The following is a 25,550-nucleotide window of genomic DNA, read 5'->3' on the forward strand; positions in this document are numbered from 1 at the left end:
GAGATACACGGCGGTGAAGTCATCACAGTAGCGCGCGTCGCCTCAGCTCGCGGCGGACATCATGGCGACCTCACCAATGAAGCGAGCCTCGCTGGCTCCCGAAGATTACGCGGCACCTCGAAAGCGGCAGAGGACTGGGTTTTCTCGTGCCGGCGGCTCAGGAATCGTAGTGCAGGCGGCTTCAGAGGACCCTGCACATACAAAACCACCGTCACAAGACGAGCAGGCTCGCGCCGGCCTGCGGCGATCCATCACGCTCGCCCTCGAGCATGTCGGCTTTGACACAGCATCGCCTGAGGCTCTAGAGAGCTTTACTGCAATGACGGAGACATGTAAGGAATCCTCATTTCCTACTATTGGGCCTGGCTGTAGTGCCGTTTGACTAACGAACACGCTTGCAGACCTACAATCATTGATAGAAGACACCAAATTACTAGCACATACGGCGCGCCGTGCACAGCCCAGTCCCGCCGACTTCGACCTCTCTCTTGCACGGTTTAACCTGTGCACATCGGCTTTGAAGCCGCACCTGCGGAATCCCGTCGCGAAATCCAAGCTCAGGCCGACGTACTTCAACCCTCTGGCCGAATACCCCGGCGCCGCACCAGAGCTGCCTCTGATAGGAGACGAGCTGAGCGGTAGGATGGAGAAGGAATCCCGCGCGTACATCCCCAAGGGGTTTCCCGACTTCCCCAGCATACATACGTATAGGGCGACGCCCATCGACGTCGACTCGGTCACAGTGCGCGGCACCGGCCTACGGTACGACGACGGGACGCCCGTCAAGACAGGCGGTAGGCTCGACCACCTCGCCGTCGAAGGGCCCCGCGGAGACCCCAAGAGGGTCCGGGAGGCCGCGGCGCGAGAGGCGAAGCAGGCGGAGGAGGCCCTGCGCGGCCTCGTCCGGGCGAGCAAGATCAACGCCCTTAAGGAGGTGCGTGCGACGGCGGTGCGCAACCCGCAGAGCAAGGAGCGCTACGACCTGTGGGAGGCGGCGATGCGCGAACTGATGGACGAGTCCGGCAAGTCGAAGCCCAGGGCCATGGCGGACGCCGGGACGTCCCGCCTGGAAATCGCTGATCATAGTATGATTGTCAATGCGGAGAGGGCCTTTTACCGGCGGGAGATCTCGAGGGGAGGCAAGAGGAGTGCGCGTGAGGGTATGGTGGGCAAGAGCTAGGGGAAGTCGAGGGCTCTCAGCATTGCCCGAAGCGGCATGAGCACTTGGCTTCAGAGGGCGAGTGTTTTGGGATTGGTTTTTTTCAGGGTCCGCAAGATTGCATCTCTGGTGGACTGGCCATCAAGAGATCGGTCAACTGCATATGGCCGCTCAGAGGAACAAAGCAAACATGCTCTACAAGGAAGGGGGAGTCACAGAATGGCATAGTGGCACGGCGTGCCGCTTTGTATCTTAGGAGATGTTTGCATCAGCGAGGAGTCAGGGGTCACCTTTTCTGTGTTTATCTATCTTGATGGTATTGGAATGATATACCCAGCGGCGAATAGAGTCTTTCAGTAGAGAATTGCTTTCGGATCAGCAGGTTCTTCCTAGTACAGCTACGGCACGCATTGCCTCGTGACATGCTATCCACTGGTCTTAATTTGTAGTAGCAGCCATTCAGAGACAAATGTAGACTATTGACAGTCTCTAGGCGAGATTCTCTTCAGCTCTACGCGCAGCTGGCTGCCAGTGCCAGCATCTTAATTGACCCATGGAATGCTAGAGTGGGTCACGCGTGATTTGCGCTTACCTCATTGGCTGTAACCCCACATGGTAGAGGTTCTCGCCTGCGACCCTAATTGAGAAGCCGCACAAAAAATTCTCGGAATTTCAAGTACCTGTCGCTTTTGGGCCTGGACAAATTTCGACGACGACGAAGACGAGGCTCTCCCACCAAGTTCATTCCTTCCCACCACCCCTTTGAACTTCACCTACCGCGCCTCACGCAGCAGACTCCCAGAATGGCTGAGCAGCTGATTCTCAAGGGCACCCTCGAGGGCCACGTAAGTTCTCATCCTTTTTCCCCCTTCACCTGAAGGGCACACGGCTCGGCGACGCTGCCGACGAATGAAGAAGCCGATGGACTGACTTTGCAACAGAACGGCTGGGTCACCAGCTTGGCTACCTCCATGGAGAAGTACGACTCCCTCGACGACTACCGCAGGATATCATCTGGTGCAGGATACTGACATCGATACAGCCCCAACATGCTTCTGTCCGCCAGCCGCGACAAGACCCTGATCATCTGGAACCTGACCCGCGACGAGACCCAGTACGGTTACCCGAAGCGATCGCTCCACGGTCACTCTCACATCGTCTCCGACTGTGTATGTTGTTTTCGTTCTCCCTGGCATCTTGGCGTGGCCAGGGATTTTTGAGGAGGCAATTGAGGCTGATGATAATTGGCAGGTCATCTCGTCCGACGGCGCTTACGCTCTTTCGGCCTCGTGGGACAAGACTCTCCGCCTCTGGGAGCTTGCCACCGGTACCACCACCCGCCGCTTCGTCGGCCACACCAACGACGTCCTCTCCGTCTCCTTCTCCGCCGACAACCGCCAGATTGTCTCTGGCTCCCGCGACCGGACGATCAAGCTGTGGAACACTCTCGGCGACTGCAAGTACACTATTAGCGATAAGGGCCACACCGAGTGGGTTTCCTGCGTCCGCTTCTCGCCCAACCCCCAGAACCCCGTCATTGTCTCCTCCGGCTGGGACAAGCTCGTCAAGGTACGTGAGATGCTCTGCGGGGAACTCTTTCCTGGGCCCTCCATCCACATGATGCTTTGCCATTTCAAAAGTATTTGCTACTTCAGAGCCTGTTTCGGCAGGCCATGAGACCAACATTCACCGTGCACTGATTTTTGACCCATTTCCCCACGACGATCTGCAAGTTGGAAACATAACGTATGGCAACACGATGGGCTGACTCTGCGTCTCGTCTAGGTTTGGGAGCTGTCGACCTGCAAGCTGCAGACCGACCACATCGGCCACACCGGCTACATCAACACCGTCACCATCTCCCCCGATGGATCCCTCTGCGCCTCCGGCGGCAAGGACGGTACCACCATGCTCTGGGATCTCAACGAGTCCAAGCACCTCTACTCCCTGAACGCCAACGACGAGATCCACGCCCTCGTCTTCTCCCCCAACCGGTACTGGCTGTGCGCTGCCACCGCCTCCTCCATCATCATCTTCGACCTCGAGAAGAAGAGCAAGGTCGACGAGCTGAAGCCCGAGTTCCCTGCTGTCGGCAAGAAGAGCCGCGAGCCCGAGTGTGTCTCCCTGGCCTGGTCCGCTGACGGCCAGACCCTGTTCGCCGGCTACACCGACAACATCATCCGTGCCTGGGGTGTCATGTCCAGGGCATAGAGGGTGAGCGGGAGGAGCCTCGAGCGTGTTGTGGCGGAGCATGGGAAGGGAGGATAGCATGACGAAAGGACTCTGACTGACCGGTTCCATGGTGGCGGGCGCATAAAGGAAATGCTTGTCTCGTTAATTGGTCTTTTGAACTCATGGAATGGTAGATGAATGGGAGATGCCAAAAAATTTCTTCATCATGGGCAAGAAAGGCTTTGCGTTTGATTCAGGTGCATGGCTGGCTAGATGATGCGAAGGTAGCAGCACCCAGCTGATGCCAGACTCGGAAAAAAATAAACATACTTGCAAAACGTATCTTGTTGGTCAAGTGGTGCCTGGTATATATACATTGATGTGGCTTGCCTCGAGATTGATGTTCCCAGTCGAGGTTCCTGTCCACCAGAATCCGAGTATCCTCGAGTCGAACAAATATTGATGGCAGGTTCGAAAGCAAAGTCCAAAGATCACAATTCATACACACTGTGACACCAAATCTTTCTCTTGTTTTATTTTGTTATTTGGCCTTTGATTTGGCTTTCCGAGGCGAAGACCAGTCAGTACATGTTGAAGACTACCGTATCTCGCCCTCTCCGCCCAGGTGCAATCATGACAAAAACATATTCAACGCAGGTTAAGAGCGAAGAAGTGTCGGAAAAAGAGGCTCCTCCCGCTTTCTCAATGCTACTCACACTTCACTCGAGGCGCATGTAGATAGATTCAGCCTGACCTTCCGACCCTAACAAGTAGGTAGGCAGGCACTCTGGAGCTTCCTCCCCCCTTGGTTCTATCTTCACTTTTATGATCACGACGCACGCCCACCCCCGCTCTCCCGGCTCATCTCCTTGGATTGTCACCGGACGATGCATCCGCCACTCCATTCCTACCACAAATCGGTTTCAAGGCTGAGCACCGTCCCAGGGCAGCGGGTACGTGCTCACCCAGTCGGCGACCTCGCTCCGCAGCTGCACGATCTCGGGGTCGTTCTCGCCGGAGCCGAGGTAGTCGAGGAACAGCTTGAGCTTGCCGGGGCTCTTCTCGCCCTTGTCCTCGGCCGCCTTGCGCGCGGCCTTGTCGACGCGCACGGCGATGCTGACGGCGCGGTCGACAATGTCGCCCACGCGCGCAAAGTCCTCCTCGTTGAAGCCGCGCGTCGTCATGGCGGGCGTGCCCATGCGCAGGCCGCCCGGGACCAGGGCCGAGCGGTCGCCGGGCACCGTGTTCTTGTTGGCCGCGACGCCGACGAGCTCGAGCACGCGCTCGACGCGCCCGCCGTCGATGCCCTGGGGCTTGAGGTCGACGAGCATCAGGTGGTTGTCGGTGCCGCCCGAGACGAGCTTGTAGCCCAGGCCGCCCTTGCCCTTCTCCTCGCTGAGGCGCTTGGCGAGCGCCTTGGCGTTGGCCAAGACCTGCACCTGGTACTCGCGGAACTCGGGCGTCTGGGCCTGCTTCAGCGCGACCGACAGGGCGGCAATGGTGTGGTTGTGCGGACCACCCTGGTGGCCGGGGAAGACGGACGTGTTGATGGGGTTCTCGAGGTTGTACATCTCCTCGACCTTGGTCTTGGGGTTGACGCGGCGGACGCCCCGGCGGAAGAAGATCATGGAGCCTCGAGGTCCACGAAGAGACTTGTGAGAGGTGGTGGTAACAATATCAGAGTAGGCAAAGGGGCTGGGCATGACCTTGGCGGCAACCAGGCCCGAGATGTGGGCCATGTCGGACACGAGGTAGGCGTTGACCTTGTCGCAGATCTCGCGCATGCGCTGGTAGTCGATGAGGCGGCTGTACGCACTGGCACCGGCAATGATGATCTTGGGCCGGTACAGAACGGCCAGTTTCTCCAGAGCATCATAGTCGATAGTGCCCGTCGTCTCATCAAGCCGGTACGGCAGCGTCTCAAAGTACTTGGAGATGAACGAGATCTTCTTGGTGGGAGTCTGGTAGCCGTGTGACAAGTGGCCGCCATGGGGGAGGTCGAGGCCCATGAGCCGATCGTGGACATCCATCAGGGCGGAGTAAACGTAGAGGTTCGCGGGGGCGCCGGAGAGAGCTGGTTCTCTGTTAGCACGACGCTGGCGATCCGAGTCAAAAGGTACTGACCCTGGACATTAACGCCCCATTGCTTCTCGTCGAGACCAAAGGTCTCGAGGGCGCGCTGCTGACACAGCCTTTCTGAATGGTCGATAAACTCATTGCCGCCATAGTATCTCGCACCGGGGTACCCTTCGGAGTACTTGTCTGCGGTATCATGTGAGACTCGGGTTTCTTCCTTATCCACCCAGGCCTTGCCTGTGATAATGCTCTAGGATGTGACTTACTTTGCATGGGGCTACCCAGTGCATCCAGAACGGCCTGTGAGGTAAAGTTCTCCGAGGGAATGAGGTTGATAAACTCCTTCTGCCTTTGTTTCTCCTACATGCGGACGCCACAGGCCAGGTCAGCACACTTCCTCCGCAGAACCATTGCGCAGTCAAGAAGCCTTTAAAGGCACTTGGAAGAACCAATCTGAAAACAGTAGACTGAGCAGACCTTTTCGATGATATCAAACATGACAGGGTCGGCCTGCTGCAGATGTGCTGTGAGGAGCTGGGGGGAATCCAATGTCAGCTAGATATCCGGATATGCGCCCTCCGCGCGCGAGGGGCTGCAACATCACCATACCCTCTGTTGGCTCTCAGTAGCGGTGGATGAAACATTCCTCCTCAGGCACGACTGGATGCTGGAGCATCGCGATGTTGCTCGAAAGGCACGCGCGGTGCCTCGCAGGACGGGGATCGACATCGTGAAGGTAGCTGTGCGGAGGAAGTGGCGTCATGTGTTAGCGATGGCTCCCAGCGAAGCTTGCAAGGGCCACAACCATACCCAGTACTGTGCTGCCTACAATCAGGTGTCACCCAGCTGAAGAATGACAGAGAAAAAGAAAAAGAGAAAGACCAATGAATAGCGACAGGGCTGGTATGACTCTGCAGTTGAGCCCTTCTTCTTTTTTTGTGCCTTGAGATGATGTGGCGGATAGCTGGGGAAAGCTGGTGCGGAGATGCACAGCAGCGGTCGAGGTCACGCCCGAGCAATCACAGACGGGACATCAACTCCATTTTGTCCCCGCATTTCAGTCTTCGGCCACCACTGTAATGGGCGAATTCTTCTCTTTTGGCGCCTAGAGGGGCACGCTACGGGCGTCTGAACCGCCGTCTTTACAGTGGAGCTATGCTATCATCCAGAGGCTGTCCGGCCTTATCGTCCTCGCTGGTAGCCCGGCTGGTTATCGCTTATCGGGCGACGCACAGGGCACCCAGGCAAGCAGGCAGGACTGGCAGTACTTAAAGATTTCCATTGTGATCGTGGCTTTTCATTCTCTTTTTCTTCTCCTTTTCCTTTCCCCAATCAACTAAATTGGGGGTGATGAGCCCGCTTCGTAGCACATTGGTATTCCAGTCGGTCTTGTATCGTCTTGGGAACATGCTGACATGTCCTGGCACAACATCACCACAATACCAGGGACAATTTGAAGCTTTCTGACCCAATATGTCTTGGTTGATGATTCCCATTACGAGAGAAGTCTTGGAATCTGGAGCCCGCCAAGGCAAGTGCTGCGGCTTGGGCCATCGCTTCTCTCGACCTCGTCCCATCTACTTGTAGAAAAGAATACCTAGGTACTTTTGAAAGAAAAGGACCCATCCACAGGGCCGAGGCCAGGAGATTGTGTTATGTGACGTGTGTGCCGCAGAGGCTTGAGGCAGTTGAGATATGTGCATCGTGGAAATTCCGAGTTCTCGAAGCGAATGCCAAACACAAATTACTACTACGCTGCATCACGTGCTTTCAATCGTCTTTTCATGAAACGGAATCGAGGAGTGACTCCGTGTTGAACATTTGAAGCTCAGTTGACTGACTGCTGCGGCCCATCAAGACAGCGTGGGCAAGCTCATCCACATTTGGTAGTTGTCACAACAGCCCTCGGTTTGCCTGAATATCCAAATCACATCCGAAGGCCACTTCATTTGGGAATCAAGAGGATAGTAAGACCATGAATGCTTTCGAATCCGTTTCTCTCTTTTCCTTTCAAAATCATTGATTTCATTTTTCAATGCCACGATACATGCAAAAGCCCATCATATGTGCCTCGAGTAAAAAAAACCAGATGGGTGCAGGATGTCGATAAGTAGAAAGGACCCAACCGATTACTCCGAATGCAGGCCGCCTTTCCGTCTTCATTCAGTAACTGCAAGTTGACGTCTACCTTCCGCTTATTTCTCCTCGTCCTCACCCATCAGAGCTTGCCGCTTGGCAGTCTGCCTCTCGACCTTGCGCTCACGGGCAGCCTTGGTCTTGGCACGCTTGGCATCCATCTCCTCCTTGAGGATTCTCTCACGCTGCTTCTCGGCCTTGGCACGGTGGATCTGGAGGCGGGAGACAGGTCAGTAACGGAGGACTATGCTGCTTGGTACCAGCTTGGAAAGCAATGGTCCACGGGGATGTGGGGGTGGAAACGTACGTGCTCGACGAGGGCGCGCTTGTGCTTGAAGGTGTTACCCTTAGCCAGGTGGTAGAGCTCGTGGTAAAGGTGCTTGTCGATCTTGCCGCTGGCGCGGTACTTAACTAGGAGACGACGGAGGACGCGTTGACGGCGCATCCAGAGAACCTGCCTGTAATCAGGTGTCAGCCAATCCATCCATGCATCCCGTCCCGTGACATGTCAGACACTCTCGTCGCGTCCGTCGACCAGTCCAATCAATTGTGATGGGGAGTAAACATACTCAGGCATACGAGCGTCGGCGGTACCCTTCCGCTTACCGAAACCACGGTGTCGGCCAATTCGTCGGGCAAGGTTGAGCTCGCGGGCACGGGACCTGGAGTGCATGACGGTGGGCTTGCGGATAATGAGGCCATCGCTGACGAGCTTGCGGATGGTCTGGCGGGAGTTGGCGTTGGAGATCTCGCTGACCTCATTGGGGTCGAGCCAGATCTTGTTCTTGCCGCATCCCAGCACCGAGGACGCCAGGCGCTTCTGAGTTCGCAGGTTGACCCTAAAAAGGAGCATTGATTGTCAGCAACTTGATCCCGGCTAGAAAGACACTGTGATGTATAGCTTCGCAGGGCCAACTGATGTCCTGTAGATGCTTGCCGGCGACGAAAGGGATGTCGTGTCCAGGTAGTCGTCATCGATTCCGCATCCTCAAGTGTCGGCAAGCATCCAACAGCAACACCAGCAGGCTCAATATCTCCTCCGGTGATGCGTAGGTGATGGCAGACACTCACATCTTGACTGTCGTTGATCGTGATGGTCGTTGGCGATTTTTTGTCGATGAGGTGTGGTGGAAATTTCAAGATTGAGGGGGTCCTAAAGGTAGGGCAGCCCAAGAGAGAGATTTCGCCAGATTCTGTGGGCTAGATTGGGGCTACTGTGAGAGTCACCTGACCTAGCGAGGGCTACCGTCCAAAGAAAAAAATTTGACTCACGCCGAGAGGAAGGACTGATGGGGATCTCATGTGATTAGTCATGTGATCTTCACTCTCGCCTTCAACACGCCTTCAAGCGCACTTCGAACGACTTGTACATGGTGTTGATGCCGATGGCTTTCCTCATTCTCATGCCTTCAAGCTCCACAGCATTTCGTTCCCAAGTCCTCCAGTGAATTTCAGTATATTCAGGTCACTAATACAAGTAAAAATACATTGAAGCAGCTGCGATGCTATTGCCCGTAGTCCAAAGCCAGATTGACGATTCAAGACAACCATTTGTACTTCAACTATTCTTCTTAATGCCGAAGTCTCTCATGGGCTTATGCCCACCTGCGTAGATATGAGAGGTTACAGTATTGTGTTTTACCTCAAAACTGTCCCCTTCCAAAAGTTAGACTTGATCTCAACTGCAGTCTCTGAAAGCGCAAACTTTGCAGATAAAATGAAACTTAGCTAAACCAGGTTACGGGTACTTACATGTATTGACCTCATATAATTTGGTTGGGCGAATTCTGATACCTCATACTTAATGAACTTAACAGAAGTTATAATTTCAGGCGCTCTACGGCTGGTTATAGCCAACAGACGCGTTCATGGCCGACGATAAGTTCTCTCTCAATTTTCTTTTTTGGGATAGAAACGACCATAGCAAATGTCGATCGCTCATCAAAACTTCACGAGGCTCAGAGCAACTCCGACCAGTTTCGGCTTTTTGGACGGCCGGGGAAGAATTCAATCGACTATTCTTAGTCTCTAATAGCATTTCCCGAAATCTTGCTGCATCCATGCTAATGATTCGGTAGATGAAAAGATTTAGACCGGCACTGTTTATCAAATACTCCCCCGGAACCTTGAAACATCTGTACTGCGAAATATGTACAGAAACTAGAGGTTATGTTCCTAACCAGCTCTTCAATTCAGCCTGATCCGATCTGAGAGTTTCGGGGAACACTTCAACATCAAAGTTTTCAGAAGTGGCTATAGTATCAGAGCAACTGACTAGGCCAAGTCAAGCCCTCAGTTTAGCCTTGTACTTTCCCTAGGAAGCAAAGGCTATGAAACCCTTTCCTCTACAGTGCAACTTGAAAGCTTGCGAATGCCATCAAATACTCTATAAAACGATGCAAAGAAGTATCTCTTGCAGCATATGATTGCCTATCTTTTCGAAGATAATCTTGCTCCGTGACTTATTCCACTGAACACAGGCATACCGATTTGTATTCATAGATGAATGATGATGCTTTAAACGTTTTCTTCTGTCCTAATTCGCCTTTTAATCTCCGATGCTAATGTCTAGAATCTCATCTAGATCCTCCTTTCACATCATGTGTCCTTTCATGTCTTCTTTTTCTTTGGCTCTATCCTTTCCCACATACAGCACCAGATAGCACAACTCGCCGGCTACACTACTCGGTGCTGCTAAAGATGTCCCCTCCAACATCCATCTTGCCCACGCTCCAAATCTCCTTCTCGTCCTCGACCTCGTCTCCCGCCAATCCGAGGCCTCCCGCACCGCCCTCGGCCTCTCTCCTCTCCCGCACCTGCGCACCCAGCCGCAGCGCCACGCGCTTGAAGTAGTCGCCCATGCTCCGCTTCACGTTGGGAGGGAGCTCTGCGCCGGGGCCACTCATGAACTTGTCAAATACCTTGCTCTCCTCATCGGCAACCGCGAACAGGGAGACGAACGCGGCTTCGGCGCTCAGCTTGACCGGGATGACCACGTCTCGCACAGAGGCAAAGATGGCAGGTGCCAGGATAGCAATGTGCGGTCGGGTCATGTCCGAATTGACACGCGAGATGGTCCGGACGAGCACCAGGGCCAAGCGGCGCGAGTCTGTGGGTCCGCCGGGGGGGATGATGTTGGCCAGCGTTTGGAAGATCTCCTTGGTGTCCTCATACGACTTGGGGTGAGAGGACAGAAGGTATTTGCCAGTGGCAAGTATGAAATTGTCGGCAATGAACGGCTGCACCAAGGCGTTAGTAATGATGCACATAACAAAAGTATCAAAAACATACCAGCTTGTTGGTCATGCCCTGGCAGAGGAGCGCGGGGAGGTCCTCGGCCAGAGCGCTGCCCAAAAGAACATCGGGCGACTCCAGAAGCACTGCGTTGAGTCCCAGCACGGACGAATGGCTGAAGTTTGTTGTCATGACGCGGTTCTTCATTAGCGGGATCGCGGCATCCTCGGGCACGTTCTTGACAAGGGCACCTAGGAGCTTGGCATTGGTGATCGTCATGGTATCGTCGCGCTCGTCTGTCTCCATGTCGATGAGGCCCAAGACAGCGGCCCGAGACGAATCGCCCATGTTGGCGCCCGCCTTGCTGATAACCTCGAAGAGCGCCTTGAGCATGGCCGTCTTGACGCCCGGATCGGATGTCTTGGAGCCGGTCACGAGCTCCGCGATTAGGGGGTCGACACGGGGCGTGAACTTGATGAGAGTGCCGAGGGCCTTGGCGGCCCTCGTGCGCAAGAGATCGCTCGAGGTGTCGGCGAGAGACTTGGCAAAGGTACGCTGCAGCTGGGGCAGGAAGGGTTTGAGGGCTGTTGGCATCTTCTCCAGCAAGTTGTTGAGCGTGAGTAGAATGGCTGACTTGACATCCGTCGACCTCTCCGACACTACACGAATGAGCGGGCCCGTAATCTGAGTGACGAATGGTTTGAGTGATGCCTCGCTCGTCCTGTCGACAATGTCTGAGATGGCAAGCGCAGCTTGCACCCTTTGGTCGGGCGTTCCGTTCATGAGACCTTGCAAGAAGATGGGCAGGATGGCGTTGATGCCCTTGGGCAGCTCGAAGCCAGGCAGGTTGGCGCCGGCCACACCGACCTGCAGTAGAGTCTGCCTCGTAGAGGGAACGAGAGCCTCCATCTCCTCTTTCCTGAGCTTCTTGGTGAACTCGCTCAAGGCGCTCCAGGCTGACTTGACGACCTGGGGATCGCGATCGTCAAATGAGATGAGCATGGCGCGGATGATGTCTTGGTTGTAGCGCGAGTAGTCAATATCTGCCGCGGCAAAGAACCGGGAGAAGTGGTATGCGGTGGCGGCTCGCTTGCGGTGGTCCTCGTGCTTGATGAGCTGGAGCATGACGTTCATGACCGTGTTGAGACCATCGTACTCGTCAATAGAGAAGATGACAGTGTCGAACGAGGCGTCCAGCTCCTCGCGCAGTCCGTCGTCCTTGCAGTTGATGATGTTGTCCATGAGCGAGTTGATAATGTTGGGCAGGCGCCGATTCATAGCCGGGCCAGCAACGCGTGATAGGGAAGCGAGCGCCTTTGCGTTGAATGAGGAGATGGGCGGTGCGATGAGGGTGGGGATGAGGTTGGGGAGGATGATATTGGACCGCGTTGTCTCGGTGAGCAGCGTCAGCAGCGCCGATAAGGCGTTGTCTGCATCCTCGTCGGAACGCAGCAGGCTGAGTAGGTACGGAAGGACCTGATCGACAGCGCGTTTGCCAAGAATCTGCTGCAGGGAATCGAAAGCCTCGGCAGCCGCCTCCCGGACGTCCTCGTCCGAGTCGATGAGGGCAGTGCGCACAACAGAGATGAGCGTCTTTTCGTGGTCCTCGAGAGCTTCAGGGCTCGCCGATGAGATGAGCTCCTTGAGCGCCAGGCAGATACCTTGCTTGGCGTCGGTGTCTGTCGAAGCCCGCAGGCCATCCTCGAGCGTCGGCAGCAAGGTGGACAGAATGTTGTCGCCGGCTTTGCGGATGAGCTCGCCCAGAGCATTGCTGGCAATGACCTTGTGCTCCATGTTCGAGCTGCCCAGGCGGCGAATGATAAGCTGCGTGAGGGTAGGCACCAGCTCCTTGAGCGTGCGTGGGGTGGAAACGAGAACCTTCCAGACGCTGATGGCCGCCGAACGTACTGCGCCAGCAGTATCGCAACGGCTAATGTACAGGGCTGAGAGAATCTTGTTGCGCTTCTCGTCGCCAAGCACCTCGCGGAGAGAAACGCTGGCCTCCTTGGCGTGTTCATCTTCTTCTTCAGCGGCATCCTCCTGCTGGGCGCTGACGCCCGTCAGATTGAACAAGAGATCACCAACCAGCTCGACTGAGCTGAGACGGATACGCCAGCTGTCGTCAGCCAGGCCCCTCTCGAGTTCGGGCAGTAGCAGATCGACGGCACGTGTAGCAAAGTTCTTCACGAGGAGTCGACCGGCGCGGAGCGCGGTCTCACGGATAGATTCAATATCGTCTGCCAAGCCAGACAGAATAGGCGGAATGATGCGACCCAGATAATTGGCAAAGCTGTTGCCGAAACAAACCGGCAAGAAGATGAAGAGCGACATGAAGCCCTCCCGCACGGCCGACTTCGACGACTCGACATTCTGGAGAATGGTCGGTAGAGTCTCCTCGAGGCGCGTAGTACCGAGGCCGGCGAGAACCTCGCTGAGCGCCTGGGCCGAGCCCAAGCGGTCGCCGGCGCCAGTGTCCGACTTGAGCGTCTGCATGAGCCCCGGGATGAGGTCGGGTAGGGCATCCTCGCCCAGCTTCTCGACCAGAGAGCCGAGAGCACGGGATGCTGTCGCACGCGTCGTTGGCACCGGATCGACGACGGCCAGTTTGAGCCCAGCGACGAGCACAGGCAGGTGCGCAATGAGGTCTTTGCGCTCGGTAAGATGAGCCAGACTGCCAATAACCTGCGCTGCCTTGCGCTTGGTATTGGACCTGTCGCCCAGACCACGCTGGAGGATCCTGCTGACGAGGGCTAGGGACGGGGCGTCGAGATAATGCACGAACTGAACCTTGATGAGGGAGTCGAGCGCCTCGTCGGTATACTTGGTGGGGTCGCTGAGGGCCTTGAGGAGGATGTCGACCAGGCTCTTGATTTCCGGGTTGTTGATGACTTCACCGAACCTCTTGAGACTCTTATTGGCGGCAGACCGGACCTCTTTGTGACTGTCGTTGAGAACAGCCGTCAGGGGTGGGATGATCTCGGGCAGGCTCTGCGCCAGCTGTTGTGGATCCAAGTAGGCCATGGCGCCGAGCAAGTCGCAGGCTCCCTTTTTGCTGCGCCACTGTTGGTCGTCCAGGCCGTCAAGGAGCGTAGGAAGGATCTTCTTGACACCAAAGGAGCTGAGCCTGGCAAAGCACGCCTTGGCCGCAGCCAGGGACGCATCACGCACGTCGGCGTTGCTGTCACCGAAGCCGGCAAGAAGCTGCGGCACGATCTGGATCACATACGGCTCGAAAAGCCGGCCGAGAATAGTGGAGAGAAGCTCGTAAGCTAGCAACGCCGCCTCGCGCTGGTGCGATTCCTTCTTGTTCTCCACGGCGCCTTTGAGACTTGTCATGATGCGGTACTCCCGCAGAACCGAGATGCCTCGACCGAGCACAAGGCCAGCCAGACCATAGGCGGCACCGCGCTGAACGGCGTACTTCTTGGACGTGAGAAGTGTCTCAAGGATCTGGTCAAAGTACTTGGACGACTTGTCCTTACAAGTCCGAACAAGCGGCGGCAGGCACTCGGCGACGGCATACTGCACTGTTTCGGATGGCGTCCCCAACGTGGCAATGAGCCTCTCGATAACGACGGGGATCTTTGCGTCGCCGGGCTTAAGATGGCGGGCGAGGGCGCCGTACATGATGATGACGGCCTCGTTGACCCGGTCACCGGTTTGTGAGTTCTTGTCGGGTGCCTCAAGGGTCTTCTCGAAGGTCTTCATCAGCTGATCGAGGACGGACTTCCCGTGGATCTCGATGGCGCGGTTGGCGGCGTCGAGCATCTCGCCCCGGACTCGGTCGTCTCGGTCTCCCAGGGGCCCCTGTTCGATCAGAAAGTCAAAGAAACCAGCAAGCTGCGCCTTCTCGAGGTGCGGTGCTAGTTCCTTAAGCGCGTAAGCAATGCCGTGCCTCGGCTCCCAGGGGTCTGACAAGTCCATCTTCTTGGGCATGCCAAATTCGTCGAGTTGCTGCACGCGCGGCTTGGCAAATTCGGCGTAGGAGGAGCGGAGCTGCTGCAGGACAGGGTCCATGGCCGAGGCGTGAAGCTGCACGGCCTCGGCGAGCGAGCGGGCTGCGGCCCTGCGGAGCTGGGCATCCTTGCTCTCCAGGTAGGGTATTATACGGGCGGGGACCTGTTCCGAGACTTGGAACTCGCTCTCATCCCAGATCTCTCGACCAAGCTCGACGTTTTCTTCCTCGTCGTCGTGGCACGCAAGCCAAATCTCTTCTGAGAAATCTAGGTCTGTCATATCGACCTCGGCGCTGAGGGACTGCAGAACGGTCGTTCGCACTGAGGCCTGGGACACAATGGCCCCGCGTGCAAGAACGGCAATCTCTTCCGGCGTCATATTGGGCGCAACACACCGCACCATATCCGAGAAGCAGTCGCGGAGAATCTTGTAGTGCTGGCTGTGCTGCTGCATGGAAGCGATGAGAACTGAGAAGAGTTCGGCGCGCGGGAGGGTCTCGTCCGCGCAGACGGCCGTGTGAAAGGTGAGCACTTCAATGGCCAGGACGACCTGTGCGTCGCGGTCGTCTGTGCTGGCGCCGAAGCCACCGTGTTGCAGAACCAAGACAACGAGTGGGATGATGTAAATGAGAGAGACGGGATCGAAAGGCCGCTGCTCGCCCGCAAAGCGTAGGCGGTAGAGGACCCGTGTAACAAGATCTTCAAAGGGTTCCTCCTTCAGATTGTCTGGCAGCGCCGACACCTCGTGTGCCCGCAAAATGGCAACGCCAACAAACGGCCTCATGGTCCCGAGTCGGGGTGAGATCTTGTCGGAGCACGTCAAGAGCGCCATGGGGGCAATTGAGCCAGTGATAGAGCAGGCACCCGCGTCAATGATGTCGAGCAAGGCCTTGATAGCAGGCCCCATCCAATGGCTGGCTTCCGTGGGCGGCCCGGTGGCCAGGCTACTGATGACGCCGACGCCGCGCCGCAGGCAGGCCTCGACACCACGCACCCGCTGCCGGATTTCGGCCTCCTTCTTAAGCTGAGCATTGACTTTGGCCGTCTCGTCCGCCGTCAGCTTCTTTTGTTGGCCCTTCTTCTGGGCGAGCTGCGCCCGGAGCTCCTCTTCCCACTTGAGAGTGTCATAGTCCTTGCTGTTCTTGCTCGGCAGGTTGCTCGATTTCTTGGCCAGCACATCGATGAAGGCAGTGCCTTCGGGTGTGCGGAAGATGGCGGCCTCCACGGGGCCGATATCCTGGAGCTGCGCGGTTGCGAGATCATGGCGGATGAGCTGTACAATGCGCGGGATCATAACATCTGGCGCGACAAAGGCAAGCTCGGCAACCGCCTTATACGCAGCGTTGCGGATGGCCTCGGACTATGGAAATTCAAGTCAGCATCTTGGTCATTCACCTGCCTTGCTAGGGACTTTACCTTCTGGTCGAGGTCAGTACGGTTTGCGACCTCTTGTAGCAAGTCCTTTTCGTACTTGTGCGCTAGACTTCCGGGGTCGAGCTCCAAGCGTAGGCATAGGTCAATCCAGCTGCATCGAGGGACGAGTTCGGGGCGGGCCAGGACGACGACCGAGCACAGCTGAGGTTCCAGTAATTGCTTATCCGGCTCGTTACCATGTTTCTGTGAAAACTCTTTGGTCGGCAGGAAGATAGCCTTGAGCACCAGGTGCAGGTTTGCATTTTCTGACTTTGCCGCCACAGCAGCGCTGTCCTTATCACCGGCTTCCAGGGACTCCAGCCATTGCCAGATGCCATGGATGATAACGGCAGACACTTGCTGCGGCTTCCGGATATAGGCCAGAGACAAGGCTTCGCAGGCCTCCCGCCGAACCTGATGGCTGATGCCGCTAGCGCAGATCACGTAGATGAAAGCCTGGGCCCAGGCAACCCCGACGTCGGATTCCTCATCTTCTGGCAGGCCATCAACAGCAGCAGCCAAGGCTCGATAATTCCACCTCAGATCGTCCTCGGTAACGAGTTTGCTGTAGATACGAGGATTCAGGAGAAAGGAGGGCTTGGGTGCCAGAGAGAGGCACTGCTTGGCCATGGAGAACTTTTTCGCCATGGCGCTCAGCGAGGAGCTTGTTGAAGCTTCAAAGAGGAACGGAGCAACGGCGCAGATCACAAAAGCACCAGTCGCTAGTCCATTTTGCGAGGCAGTCAATGGATTAGCGAGCACATCGTTGTACGTCTCAAAGAGCGGTGCCAAAATGACCTCGGCAAATTTGATGGCATTGGCGGGCAGGCTGCCAGTGTCATTGCGCAGCTGCAACAGCTGCTCACCTGCAGCCAAAATCCATATCTTCCGCAGGGGTAATTTCTTCTCAGCGAGGCCCTTTGCATAAGCATCCAAGGCGGCCTTGGGGAGCTCTGCGGCGCCAAAGAGTAGTATCTTTGTACTCTCATTGAGAGCGGCGGTCTCAGCCGCTAGTGCGGCTTCATTTCCCTCTTTGGCCGTGATGAGCGGTAAGCCCGTCACGATCTTGTTGGCGCTGGCTTCCGATTTGGGAACAGCGATAAGCATCTCGCAGTGCAGAATCCTGTGATCTGCCGAAGCGAGTTTGCCCGTCTTCAGGGGCCCCAGGATCTCATCTACGACCTTCTCGAGCGAGCCAAGGTCCGAGCACCTGGTGACAATCTTACGAAAGACTGAGACGGCGCCACTGCGGATGACAGCATTGGTAGACTTAACATTGGACAGCAGCGGCTTGAGCAGATGCTCGTTCAAGGTCCGAGATAGCTCTATATCCTTCGGCAGGGCGTCAATGAGAGGAGAGACAAGGTCGTTTAGCACGATCTCCGGTGCGCGCAGCAGGCCCTTTGCTAGTTGGGGGACGATCTCGGCCTGGAGGTCCTCAGCCGTCACAAAGTCGGAGAAGAAGTCGCGCAGGCCGCTGGCAAGATGTACGGGGATAGGCGTCCTGGACCCCACAATCTCGCGGGTGAAATAGGCAAAGTACTGGGCCTTGACCGACTGCAAGACTGGCCGTGCCTGGTCGTTGCGTGAAGAGACGCCGGCGATGACGCCAAGTAGGGGAGCATACTTGGCCGTCGGCTGGTTTCCCTTGGCTGTCAGGATCTGTACGGCTTCCTGCAGGGTCTTTTCGCAGTTAGCGCTCGCCGCAAAGAGCTTTCTGAAGCCGCGTCGAGTGACGACGAGTGCCGAATGGGCCAGTCCGCTCCGGGAAGGAGGCCGTAGGCACTTCTCGAGGGCCTCTGCGTCGCTCAACACGATATCCTTGCCAAACTTGTCCCACAGGGCGGTGCCAGCCAGTGCCTGCATCAGCACGCTGCACCATTCCATAAGAACGAAGGCATTGTTGGGTGCAATGTTGGCCTTGTGCGATTCTTGGCGTAGAGCGGATACGAGAGGGGCCAGATGGCTGCTGTCTCCCTTTTTGCAGATAGAGACGAAGCACGCCTGAACAGCGCTTCGCGAGGGTCTGTCCTGGTAGAAGGCGTGCGTCCAAAAGAGGGTCGGTAGGAGAGCGGCCAGGCTTGCGGGTTCGATCACTAACAGTCACGGTTCATCAGCTCGGTCGAGCTCCAGAAAGCACGGGTCCTAGGGGTGCAGAAACCTACCATCTTGAGCAATCTTGTCGTCAATGGCCCTGAGCTGCGAGATTCTGGTCTTGGTAGAGGAGGAGAGCAGGGCAGCTTTGGCCGAGACCAGGTCAATGCTGCCAGTCCCGGCGCCGTTGACCACCACATCAGTCATCGTGTCGCATCTGAGGTGCCGATAGCATGGCGCGTTGGCCTTGAGACACTGTAAAAGCGAACCAGGACTCCCGCGGCAGTCGTCGCTCCTTGTATAGAGAGAATTGGGGTCCTTTCGAAGCTGGGGCGGGTGAAAAGGTACTGTCTTCGAGCCTTGAAGGTTTGCTGAGCTAGCCTTCTCAGACGTTCATGTCCGGCGAGCCAGATCTGGTCTGGTTAGTAGGGCTACGACAGGCACGCCGCCTTTGGTGGGGTGTGAAAATTCAGCACCAAACAGGCAGGCGGTCGACGTTTTATGCCGTTTTTATGGGGTCGCTAAAGGCCTGCCCGGGTAAATTTTAACATTTTCACATTTCCACTTTCGGCGGGTTTTACAGCGTGACATCACTGACAGCAGCACACCAGACACGCGAGCTTGGGCTGTTTTACGGGCACCCAAATAATCTGTCTTCTACTGTTTCTCCCCTTTTGCACAGCACCAAGATCAGAGACTGTATCCGCACGCCCGTGAAATTCGCCAAGCATGGCAGGCGGCAACAAGAAAAAGAAGAAGCCGGCTGCCAGTGTAGCCCGTGGCTTTGCGACCACATCCATTGCGTCCAAGCCACGGGCAGACCCCACTGAAGCGGCCGCTGACAACACCGCTGAAGCTGCCGGTAAGGCCCGCGATGCCCCTCCTGCAGCCAAAGGCAGCGGCCCATCACCCGCTGCAGCGCCCGCCGCCGCCGGAGCTCCCCAGAACGGCGAAAAGGCACGGGCACCCGGACAGGACCTAAGCGCAGAGGAATTCGAGAAGCAGCTCGAAGAGTCGGAGCTGCAGTTGCTGGTAGAAAAGCATGCGCAGAAGACGCGCCGGGATGCACAGCGCCAAAAGTCCCGGCTAGAGACGGACCGCCGCCTGCTCAGAGGCCAGGCCGAGTCGGTCAATGCGCGGAAATGGCTACCGCCAGAACTCATGGACCACGTCCTCGATCTCATTCAGGCCGAAGGGCGCTTCGCCGCCTCGAGTGTTGCCTCAGACTCGGTCTCATCTAGCAAGATGCTGGCCGAGGAGGACCTCACCATCAAGTTGTGGACCCTGCAACAGACGCTCGAGGCAGCTGGTTTTCTGGGCGAAAGGATACAGTCTGTGCTCAAGTACGTGCTCGACATTGCACCCAACGTCAACGCTGGCAACAAGGATTCCATATGGGGTCTTGACGAGGCGCTAGATTGGCTTGCGAGGGAGTGTCAGAACGACGACTTGCCCGGGTATGAAGCCAAAGCTGGAGCAGGGTCTAAATCCCAGGTGGACACACCCGTGGACACGCCGCTGCCTTCTGGTGCTACTACCCCCAGAGGCGTGAGCACCGACTCTCGCCTAAAGAAGAAGAACGGCGTCAAGCAGGCTGCGCCCAAGAAGCTTGTCGTCACGTACGACAGCGATATAGAGCCGGACGATCTCGTGCCCAAGTATGTTGATGCCAAATCAGAGCTGTTTGCGATACAGCGGCCGCAGCAAGACCAGCTGCCGGCGAACAAGCGTAAGGCGGCTCAAGCGCTGTCGCAGAGCCCTGAGGAGGAATTGAAAGTCGCAAAGCTACTTGCTAAGATTGACCGGATCGAGAATGATGTGCTCTTTGACAGCCACGTGGCCGAGCAGCTGTGGAGGAACAGGAAAATTATACTAGAGAAGGACTATGCGGCCGAAAAGAAGAAGCGTGCAGAAGAGGCGGAAGAGGCAAAAGCGGCCGCTGAAGCCTCCGCAGAGACCGCGCAGGATGGCGCCGAGGAAGTAGACGATGTGTCCAAGGAGGCTGAGCGTATCGCGGCAGAGATACTCGCGCAGAATGAGGACGATGATGACGACGCACTCGGGGACTTGTTCTCAAGCCTCCCCACCACCGAAGTTGATCCGGTCTCTGGCAAATCCAGCACCGTCGTCAACGGTGCAGATGGGGTCAAGGTTATCATCCGAGACTTTGGCAAATGGACCGGCATCAGTCCCACGAGGGTACTTGAGGAGGCGTGCAGGTCTCGCGATTCATCAGCTAGGATTTCCTACTCCCTGATCTCCGAGTCCACGTTTGCCAACCGCCACGCTGTGACAATCCAGTGGAACAAGGCCCAGGACACGGCGCAGCTGCTCTCAGTCGATAACGTGCAGAGCGTCGTCTACCCGAGCCGCTTCACCTTCCAGATGACTGGCGTGGCGACGCCCGACAAGAAGCAATCCGAGGCTTATGTGGCCACGGCCGCTCTGTTCCTCGTCTTTGGCTCCTCTTCAAAAGAGGAAAAGGTAGCGATGCGCCTTCCGGCCGCCTGGAAAGACCTCTGGACAGAATTTGCGGATGCCAGGAAGAGCGAGGCTGACGCCAAAGACCGCCAAGCCATCAAGGAGCTCCGATCGATCGTGCGAGAACGCCGGGATCAGGAGCTCGAGGATGGTGTATTATTACAGGGGGCCTTTCGAGGCCGAGCTGGTCCGCGGGGCGCCGCCGATGCCCAGGACGATGGCCTCTCGGACAAGTCCAAGGCGCAGGCCAGCAACCCGGAATACTACCAAAAGATCTGGTCGGACAAGAGCAGCACTCCCAAGTTCCAAAACATGCTAAAGTCGCGCATGCAGCTGCCCATGTGGCACTTTAGGGATCAAGTCCTGCAAGCTGTCGATCGTGAGCAGGTCGTCATAGTCTGCGGAGAGACGGGCTGCGGCAAGTCTACTCAGGTCCCCTCCTTTCTGCTTGAGCACCAGCTCTCCCAGGGCAAGAACTGCAAGATCTACTGCACAGAACCGCGCCGGATCTCAGCCATCTCGCTGGCAAAACGCGTCAGCGAGGAGCTTGGCGAAGGCCGCAACGACATCGGTACCCCCAGATCGCTCGTTGGTTACTCGATCCGCCTCGAGGCCAACACGTCCAAAGAGACCAGGCTTGTCTATGCCACCACCGGCATTGTCATGAGGATGCTTGAGGGCTCCAATGATTTGAAAGAGATAACCCACTTGGTGCTGGATGAAGTCCACGAACGGTCCATTGACAGCGACTTTTTGCTGATCGTTCTCAAGAAGCTAATGCTGCGGAGAAAAGACCTCAAGGTTGTCCTCATGTCGGCCACTGTGGACGCGGACCGCTTCTCCAAGTATCTCGGTGGTGCGCCCGTGCTCAACGTACCCGGGCGAACATTCCCCGTCCAGGTTAGATACCTCGAGGACGCGGTCGAGCTCACCGGCTTCTCCACTGAGCAGCGCGTCCAGGAGAAGCTTACGGATCTCGACGATGACCTGGTAGACATTGAGCCCGAGACCTCGTCCAAACCAGAGTTGCTCAAGACCCTCGGCAGTTACTCGCCCAGGACGCGCAGTACCCTGTCCCAGATTGACGAATACCAAATTTACCCTGACCTAGTCGTCCAGCTCATCTCCAAGATCGCTGCTGACCCGAACTATGCGGACTTCAGTAAGGCCATCCTGGTCTTCCTCCCCGGCATTGCCGAGATCCGCACTCTGAATGATTTGCTCCTCGGTGATCGTAACTTTAGCTCTAACTGGCTCATCTACCCACTGCACTCCACGATCGCGACCGAGGACCAGGAGCAAGCCTTCCTCATACCACCCCCAGGCTACCGCAAGATCGTGCTGGCGACCAACATTGCAGAGACGGGCATCACCATCCCTGATGTCACCTGCGTTATTGACACCGGAAAGCACAGGGAGATGCGCTTCGACGAGCGGCGGCAGCTGTCCCGCCTGCTCGACGCCTTCATCTCCCGTGCCAACGCCAAACAGCGCCGCGGTCGCGCGGGCCGTGTGCAGGAGGGCCTCTGCTTCCATCTCTTCACCAAGTACCGGCACGACAACCTCATGAACGACCAGCAGACTCCCGAGATGCTGCGCCTGTCGCTGCAAGACCTCGCCATACGCGTCAAGATCTGTAAGATTGGCGCCATCGAGGAGACGCTAAGCGAGGCCCTCGATCCCCCTTCGGCCAAGAATATCCGCCGCGCCGTCGACGCCCTCGTGGATGTGAGGGCCCTGACGCCGGCAGAAGAGCTCACGCCACTGGGAAACCAGCTCGCGCGCCTGCCACTCGATGTCTTCCTCGGCAAGCTCATCCTCCTCGGCACCGTCTTCAAGTGCTTGGACATGGCGCTCACCGTGGCCGCCATTTTGTCTTCCAAATCCCCCTTTGTCGCCCCCTTCGGCCAGCGCAACCAAGCGGACACGGTACGGCTGGGCTTCCGCCGCGGCGACTCCGACCTGCTGACCATCTACAACGCCTACCTCGCCTGGAAGCGCGTCTGCCAGTCCGCCGTGGCCGCGTCGGGCGGCGGCGAGTTCCAGTTCTGCCGCAAGAACTTCCTCAGCCCGCAGACCCTGGCCAACATCGAGGACCTCAAGGGCCAGCTGCTCGTCTCGCTCGTCGACTCGGGTTTCCTGTCCGTCACGTCGGAGGAGAGGCGCGCGCTCAACCAGTCGCGCTACGCCGCGGGCAACAGGCGGCGGCGCCAGGTCTTTGTCGACGTGCCGCAGCGTGTTAACATCAACAGCGACAACGACGTCATCTCCCAGTCCGTCATCGCGTGGAGCTTCTACCCCAAGCTGCTCGTGCGCGACGTGCCGGGCGGCCGGGGCCTGCGCAACGTCGGCAACAACCAGACCATTAGCCTTCACCCTTCGAGCGTCAACAAGGGCCACAACGACCTGAGGTGGCTGTCTTATTACCATATCATGCAGTCCAAGTCGTATGTCACAACCCTAACTTGGCCGCAATTTAAGGGGCCCTCTACTAATGATCGTTTTTTCTAACTCTAGATACTATAATGCACACGAGACCACGGCCGTAGAGGCCTTCCCTATCGCCCTGCTCTGTGGCGATGTGCGAGTTGATGTAGGTTTCCCGCTGAGACAGCCCATTTGCAATTATTCCAATCACACCCGCTGACACGATGACTAGATGTACTCGGGCGTATTGATCCTGGACGGGAACAGAGCCCGTTTCGCTGCGCCGGACTGGAAGACCATGCTAGTCATCAAGGTGCTGCGCTCGCGGCTCCGTGAAATGCTGACGAGGTCCTTCAAGCAGCCCGGCAAGCTACCGACGGCGCAGCACGAGCGCTGGCTAGACGCTTGGCAGCGCATCTTTTCGCAGGATTTTGGCAAAGATAAGGATGCCGGAACGACGGTGACTCGAGGTTAGATCCGAAGTAAAGGGAGAAGGGAGAGTCATGTACAGAGGAAATTGAGTTCCCTTTCACGATGATGATGATCATTGAGACCTTGCGTAGCATATACACGGCATGGAGGAGCGACTGCAAGAGGGATAGCCATCCCAACGTAGCATACAGAAATATATGTGCACATGAAAGGAATACAGAATATAGAATGGCGCATTCTTCACTCATGAAGAATGTGCGTTCGCCATTTCATGATTTCATGTCCAGGGGCCCCCAGGCATTGAACCCTTGTCACAACGTCAACGCCATTGTTATCTCTAAAACTCCACGAAAGAAGAGAGGTCATACGTCACTAGCAAGGAGAAAATGGAAAGGAGCAAAGATAAAAACAAAGACCAAAATCAGTAGTACTTCCTCCAGCCATAACCATAGCCATCGCCGGCGCTCTTACCCAACTCCACGCCGCCGCCCCCACCACCACCGTTATGGGCAACATAGTCCCTCCCGCTGCTGTTCTCAGCCTGTCCAGGGCGCCAACCGTCGAGCTCGATGGGCGGCGGGCTCTCGGCCCTCGCGGCGAGACGGCGGCCCCGGCAACAGCGCAGGCGCCGCGCGATGAAGAAGGCCAGCACGCCGGCCGCCAGCAAGGAGACGCCGCCGATCGCGCCGCCGATAGCGAGCGGCAGGTCCGCCGCCTTGTCGTCGTTGTTCGCTTCCTGGGGCGTCACCGCGCCCGGTGTCGTCGTCGGCGTCACAACCGGCCCTGTTGTCGTTGGGGCAGGCGCCGCGGTTCCTGGTGGCGGGGAGGTGGACTTCGACGGGGCCGGGGCCGCGGTGACGGGCGGTCCTGCTACCAGGATTACACTGGTGCTGCTGCTGCTACTGCTGCTGCTTCTGGAGCTCGTCTCCGTGGCCTTTGTGGTAGTGGGGATGAGGTATACACCATTCGGCCGGGAGGCTGTATATGTGTCTTGCATGTCTAGTCTTAGGGTTCAGTATATGCGGCCCCCAGTGGACGGGGAAAAGAAAGAAGAACACTCACTATCGATGGTAAGCAGATGTTTATCGCCCAGGCCGCATTTGGGCTGGGGCCTCGCGTCGTCTAGGCAGTAGAACACGCCCTGGTCTTTATCGTCGCACTGGCCGAGGCCTTGCACTCCGTCCAGGAGGTCGTGAAAGGGGGCCGAGTCGTCTGCACAGGGGACCTTTCTGCAGACGCGATCATTGAACCAGTCGTCGCTCGTGCATGCCGGGCGGTAGTACTCTGGGATAGCCTCGATGTTCCCAACGCCGCCGAGGGGCAGCTCGCCAAAGGACGGGCGAGTCTGGCATAACTTGATGCCGATACAGATGTCGCCCTGCTGGCAGCAGACGCCGTTGCCGGCGCCCTTACTGTCGACACAGGGCACGTACGTGTTTTCGTCAGCGCTCTCGCCGTTGGGCCAGTAGCAGAATGTCGTCGCTGCGAGGGGGGAGAATGCCAGGAGGAGGAGAAGAAGGCGCAGGACTGGCGCCATGCTTGTCGGAGTGGTCATTGCGACTGTTGCGGATGGTGATCCTGCTGACTGATTATTAAGATTGAGGGGAAAGGAGGCTTTGAGTTTCAGTCGATGGGATGAAAAGGTTGTACGAGACAGCTTTTTATGTGAGGCAGGTCTGGAAGCTGAAGCAGAATTGAGTTTGTCGTCAAAAGCAATCAGCAAGCCTGCTCAGGCCGTCTTGACCTCATTCGCTCTGGAGACAAAAGGCAAACGAAGCAACCAAGATACATTCACTCTACGAAGAAGAAGACACCGCAGGAAAGATACGCCACGCCGGCCCAATCTCTTTCAAGTGGTACGGCGAGGTGTCGATATGTTGGTATCCGTGAATGTCACAGGCAGGTCAGATGTCTTTGCCGGTCACATACCACTCTCTGGCTACATTCACTGGACAGCCTAGGGCGACCCA

At 56.9% G+C, this 25,550-nt stretch overlaps 7 protein-coding genes across 7 annotated transcripts; 3 read left to right on the plus strand and 4 right to left on the minus strand.

Moving 5' to 3' along the window:
* Positions 1-61: 61 nt before the first annotated feature.
* Positions 62-1,180, plus strand: E0L32_003848 (uncharacterized protein; the record flags this gene model as incomplete). The annotated part of the gene is made up of 2 exons (XM_031138192.1): positions 62-332; positions 402-1,180. The coding sequence occupies 2 exons, from the start codon at positions 62-64 to the stop codon at positions 1,178-1,180; spliced, it is 1,050 nt and encodes a 349-aa protein (XP_030998265.1).
* Positions 1,181-1,962: 782 nt separating this feature from the next.
* Positions 1,963-3,370, plus strand: E0L32_003849 (uncharacterized protein; the record flags this gene model as incomplete). Its single annotated transcript, XM_031138194.1, has 5 exons — positions 1,963-2,004; positions 2,101-2,138; positions 2,202-2,328; positions 2,411-2,728; positions 2,945-3,370. The coding sequence occupies 5 exons, from the start codon at positions 1,963-1,965 to the stop codon at positions 3,368-3,370; spliced, it is 951 nt and encodes a 316-aa protein (XP_030998266.1).
* Positions 3,371-4,254: 884 nt separating this feature from the next.
* E0L32_003850 (uncharacterized protein) lies at positions 4,255-6,136 on the minus strand (the record flags this gene model as incomplete). The annotated part of the gene is made up of 3 exons (XM_031138195.1): positions 4,255-5,405; positions 5,456-5,657; positions 6,017-6,136. 3 exons carry the CDS (start codon positions 6,134-6,136, stop codon positions 4,255-4,257), a joined length of 1,473 nt encoding a protein of 490 aa, XP_030998267.1.
* Positions 6,137-7,602: 1,466 nt separating this feature from the next.
* E0L32_003851 (uncharacterized protein) lies at positions 7,603-8,396 on the minus strand (the record flags this gene model as incomplete). The annotated part of the gene is made up of 3 exons (XM_031138196.1): positions 7,603-7,755; positions 7,851-8,001; positions 8,113-8,396. 3 exons carry the CDS (start codon positions 8,394-8,396, stop codon positions 7,603-7,605), a joined length of 588 nt encoding a protein of 195 aa, XP_030998268.1.
* Positions 8,397-10,224: 1,828 nt separating this feature from the next.
* On the minus strand, positions 10,225-18,447 carry E0L32_003852 (uncharacterized protein; the record flags this gene model as incomplete). The annotated part of the gene is made up of 4 exons (XM_031138197.1): positions 10,225-10,782; positions 10,835-16,093; positions 16,150-18,242; positions 18,312-18,447. 4 exons carry the CDS (start codon positions 18,445-18,447, stop codon positions 10,225-10,227), a joined length of 8,046 nt encoding a protein of 2,681 aa, XP_030998269.1.
* Positions 18,448-18,969: 522 nt separating this feature from the next.
* On the plus strand, positions 18,970-23,623 carry E0L32_003853 (uncharacterized protein; the record flags this gene model as incomplete). Its single annotated transcript, XM_031138198.1, has 3 exons — positions 18,970-23,168; positions 23,239-23,314; positions 23,381-23,623. The coding sequence occupies 3 exons, from the start codon at positions 18,970-18,972 to the stop codon at positions 23,621-23,623; spliced, it is 4,518 nt and encodes a 1,505-aa protein (XP_030998270.1).
* Positions 23,624-24,001: 378 nt separating this feature from the next.
* On the minus strand, positions 24,002-25,135 carry E0L32_003854 (uncharacterized protein; the record flags this gene model as incomplete). The annotated part of the gene is made up of 2 exons (XM_031138199.1): positions 24,002-24,579; positions 24,643-25,135. The coding sequence occupies 2 exons, from the start codon at positions 25,133-25,135 to the stop codon at positions 24,002-24,004; spliced, it is 1,071 nt and encodes a 356-aa protein (XP_030998271.1).
* Positions 25,136-25,550: the final 415 nt, after the last annotated feature.

Source organism: Thyridium curvatum (assembly GCF_004353045.1).
Source record: "Thyridium curvatum strain D216 chromosome Unknown NODE_17_length_530222_cov_84.051745, whole genome shotgun sequence".
NCBI classification, from domain to species: Eukaryota; Fungi; Ascomycota; class Sordariomycetes; order Thyridiales; family Thyridiaceae; genus Thyridium; species Thyridium curvatum.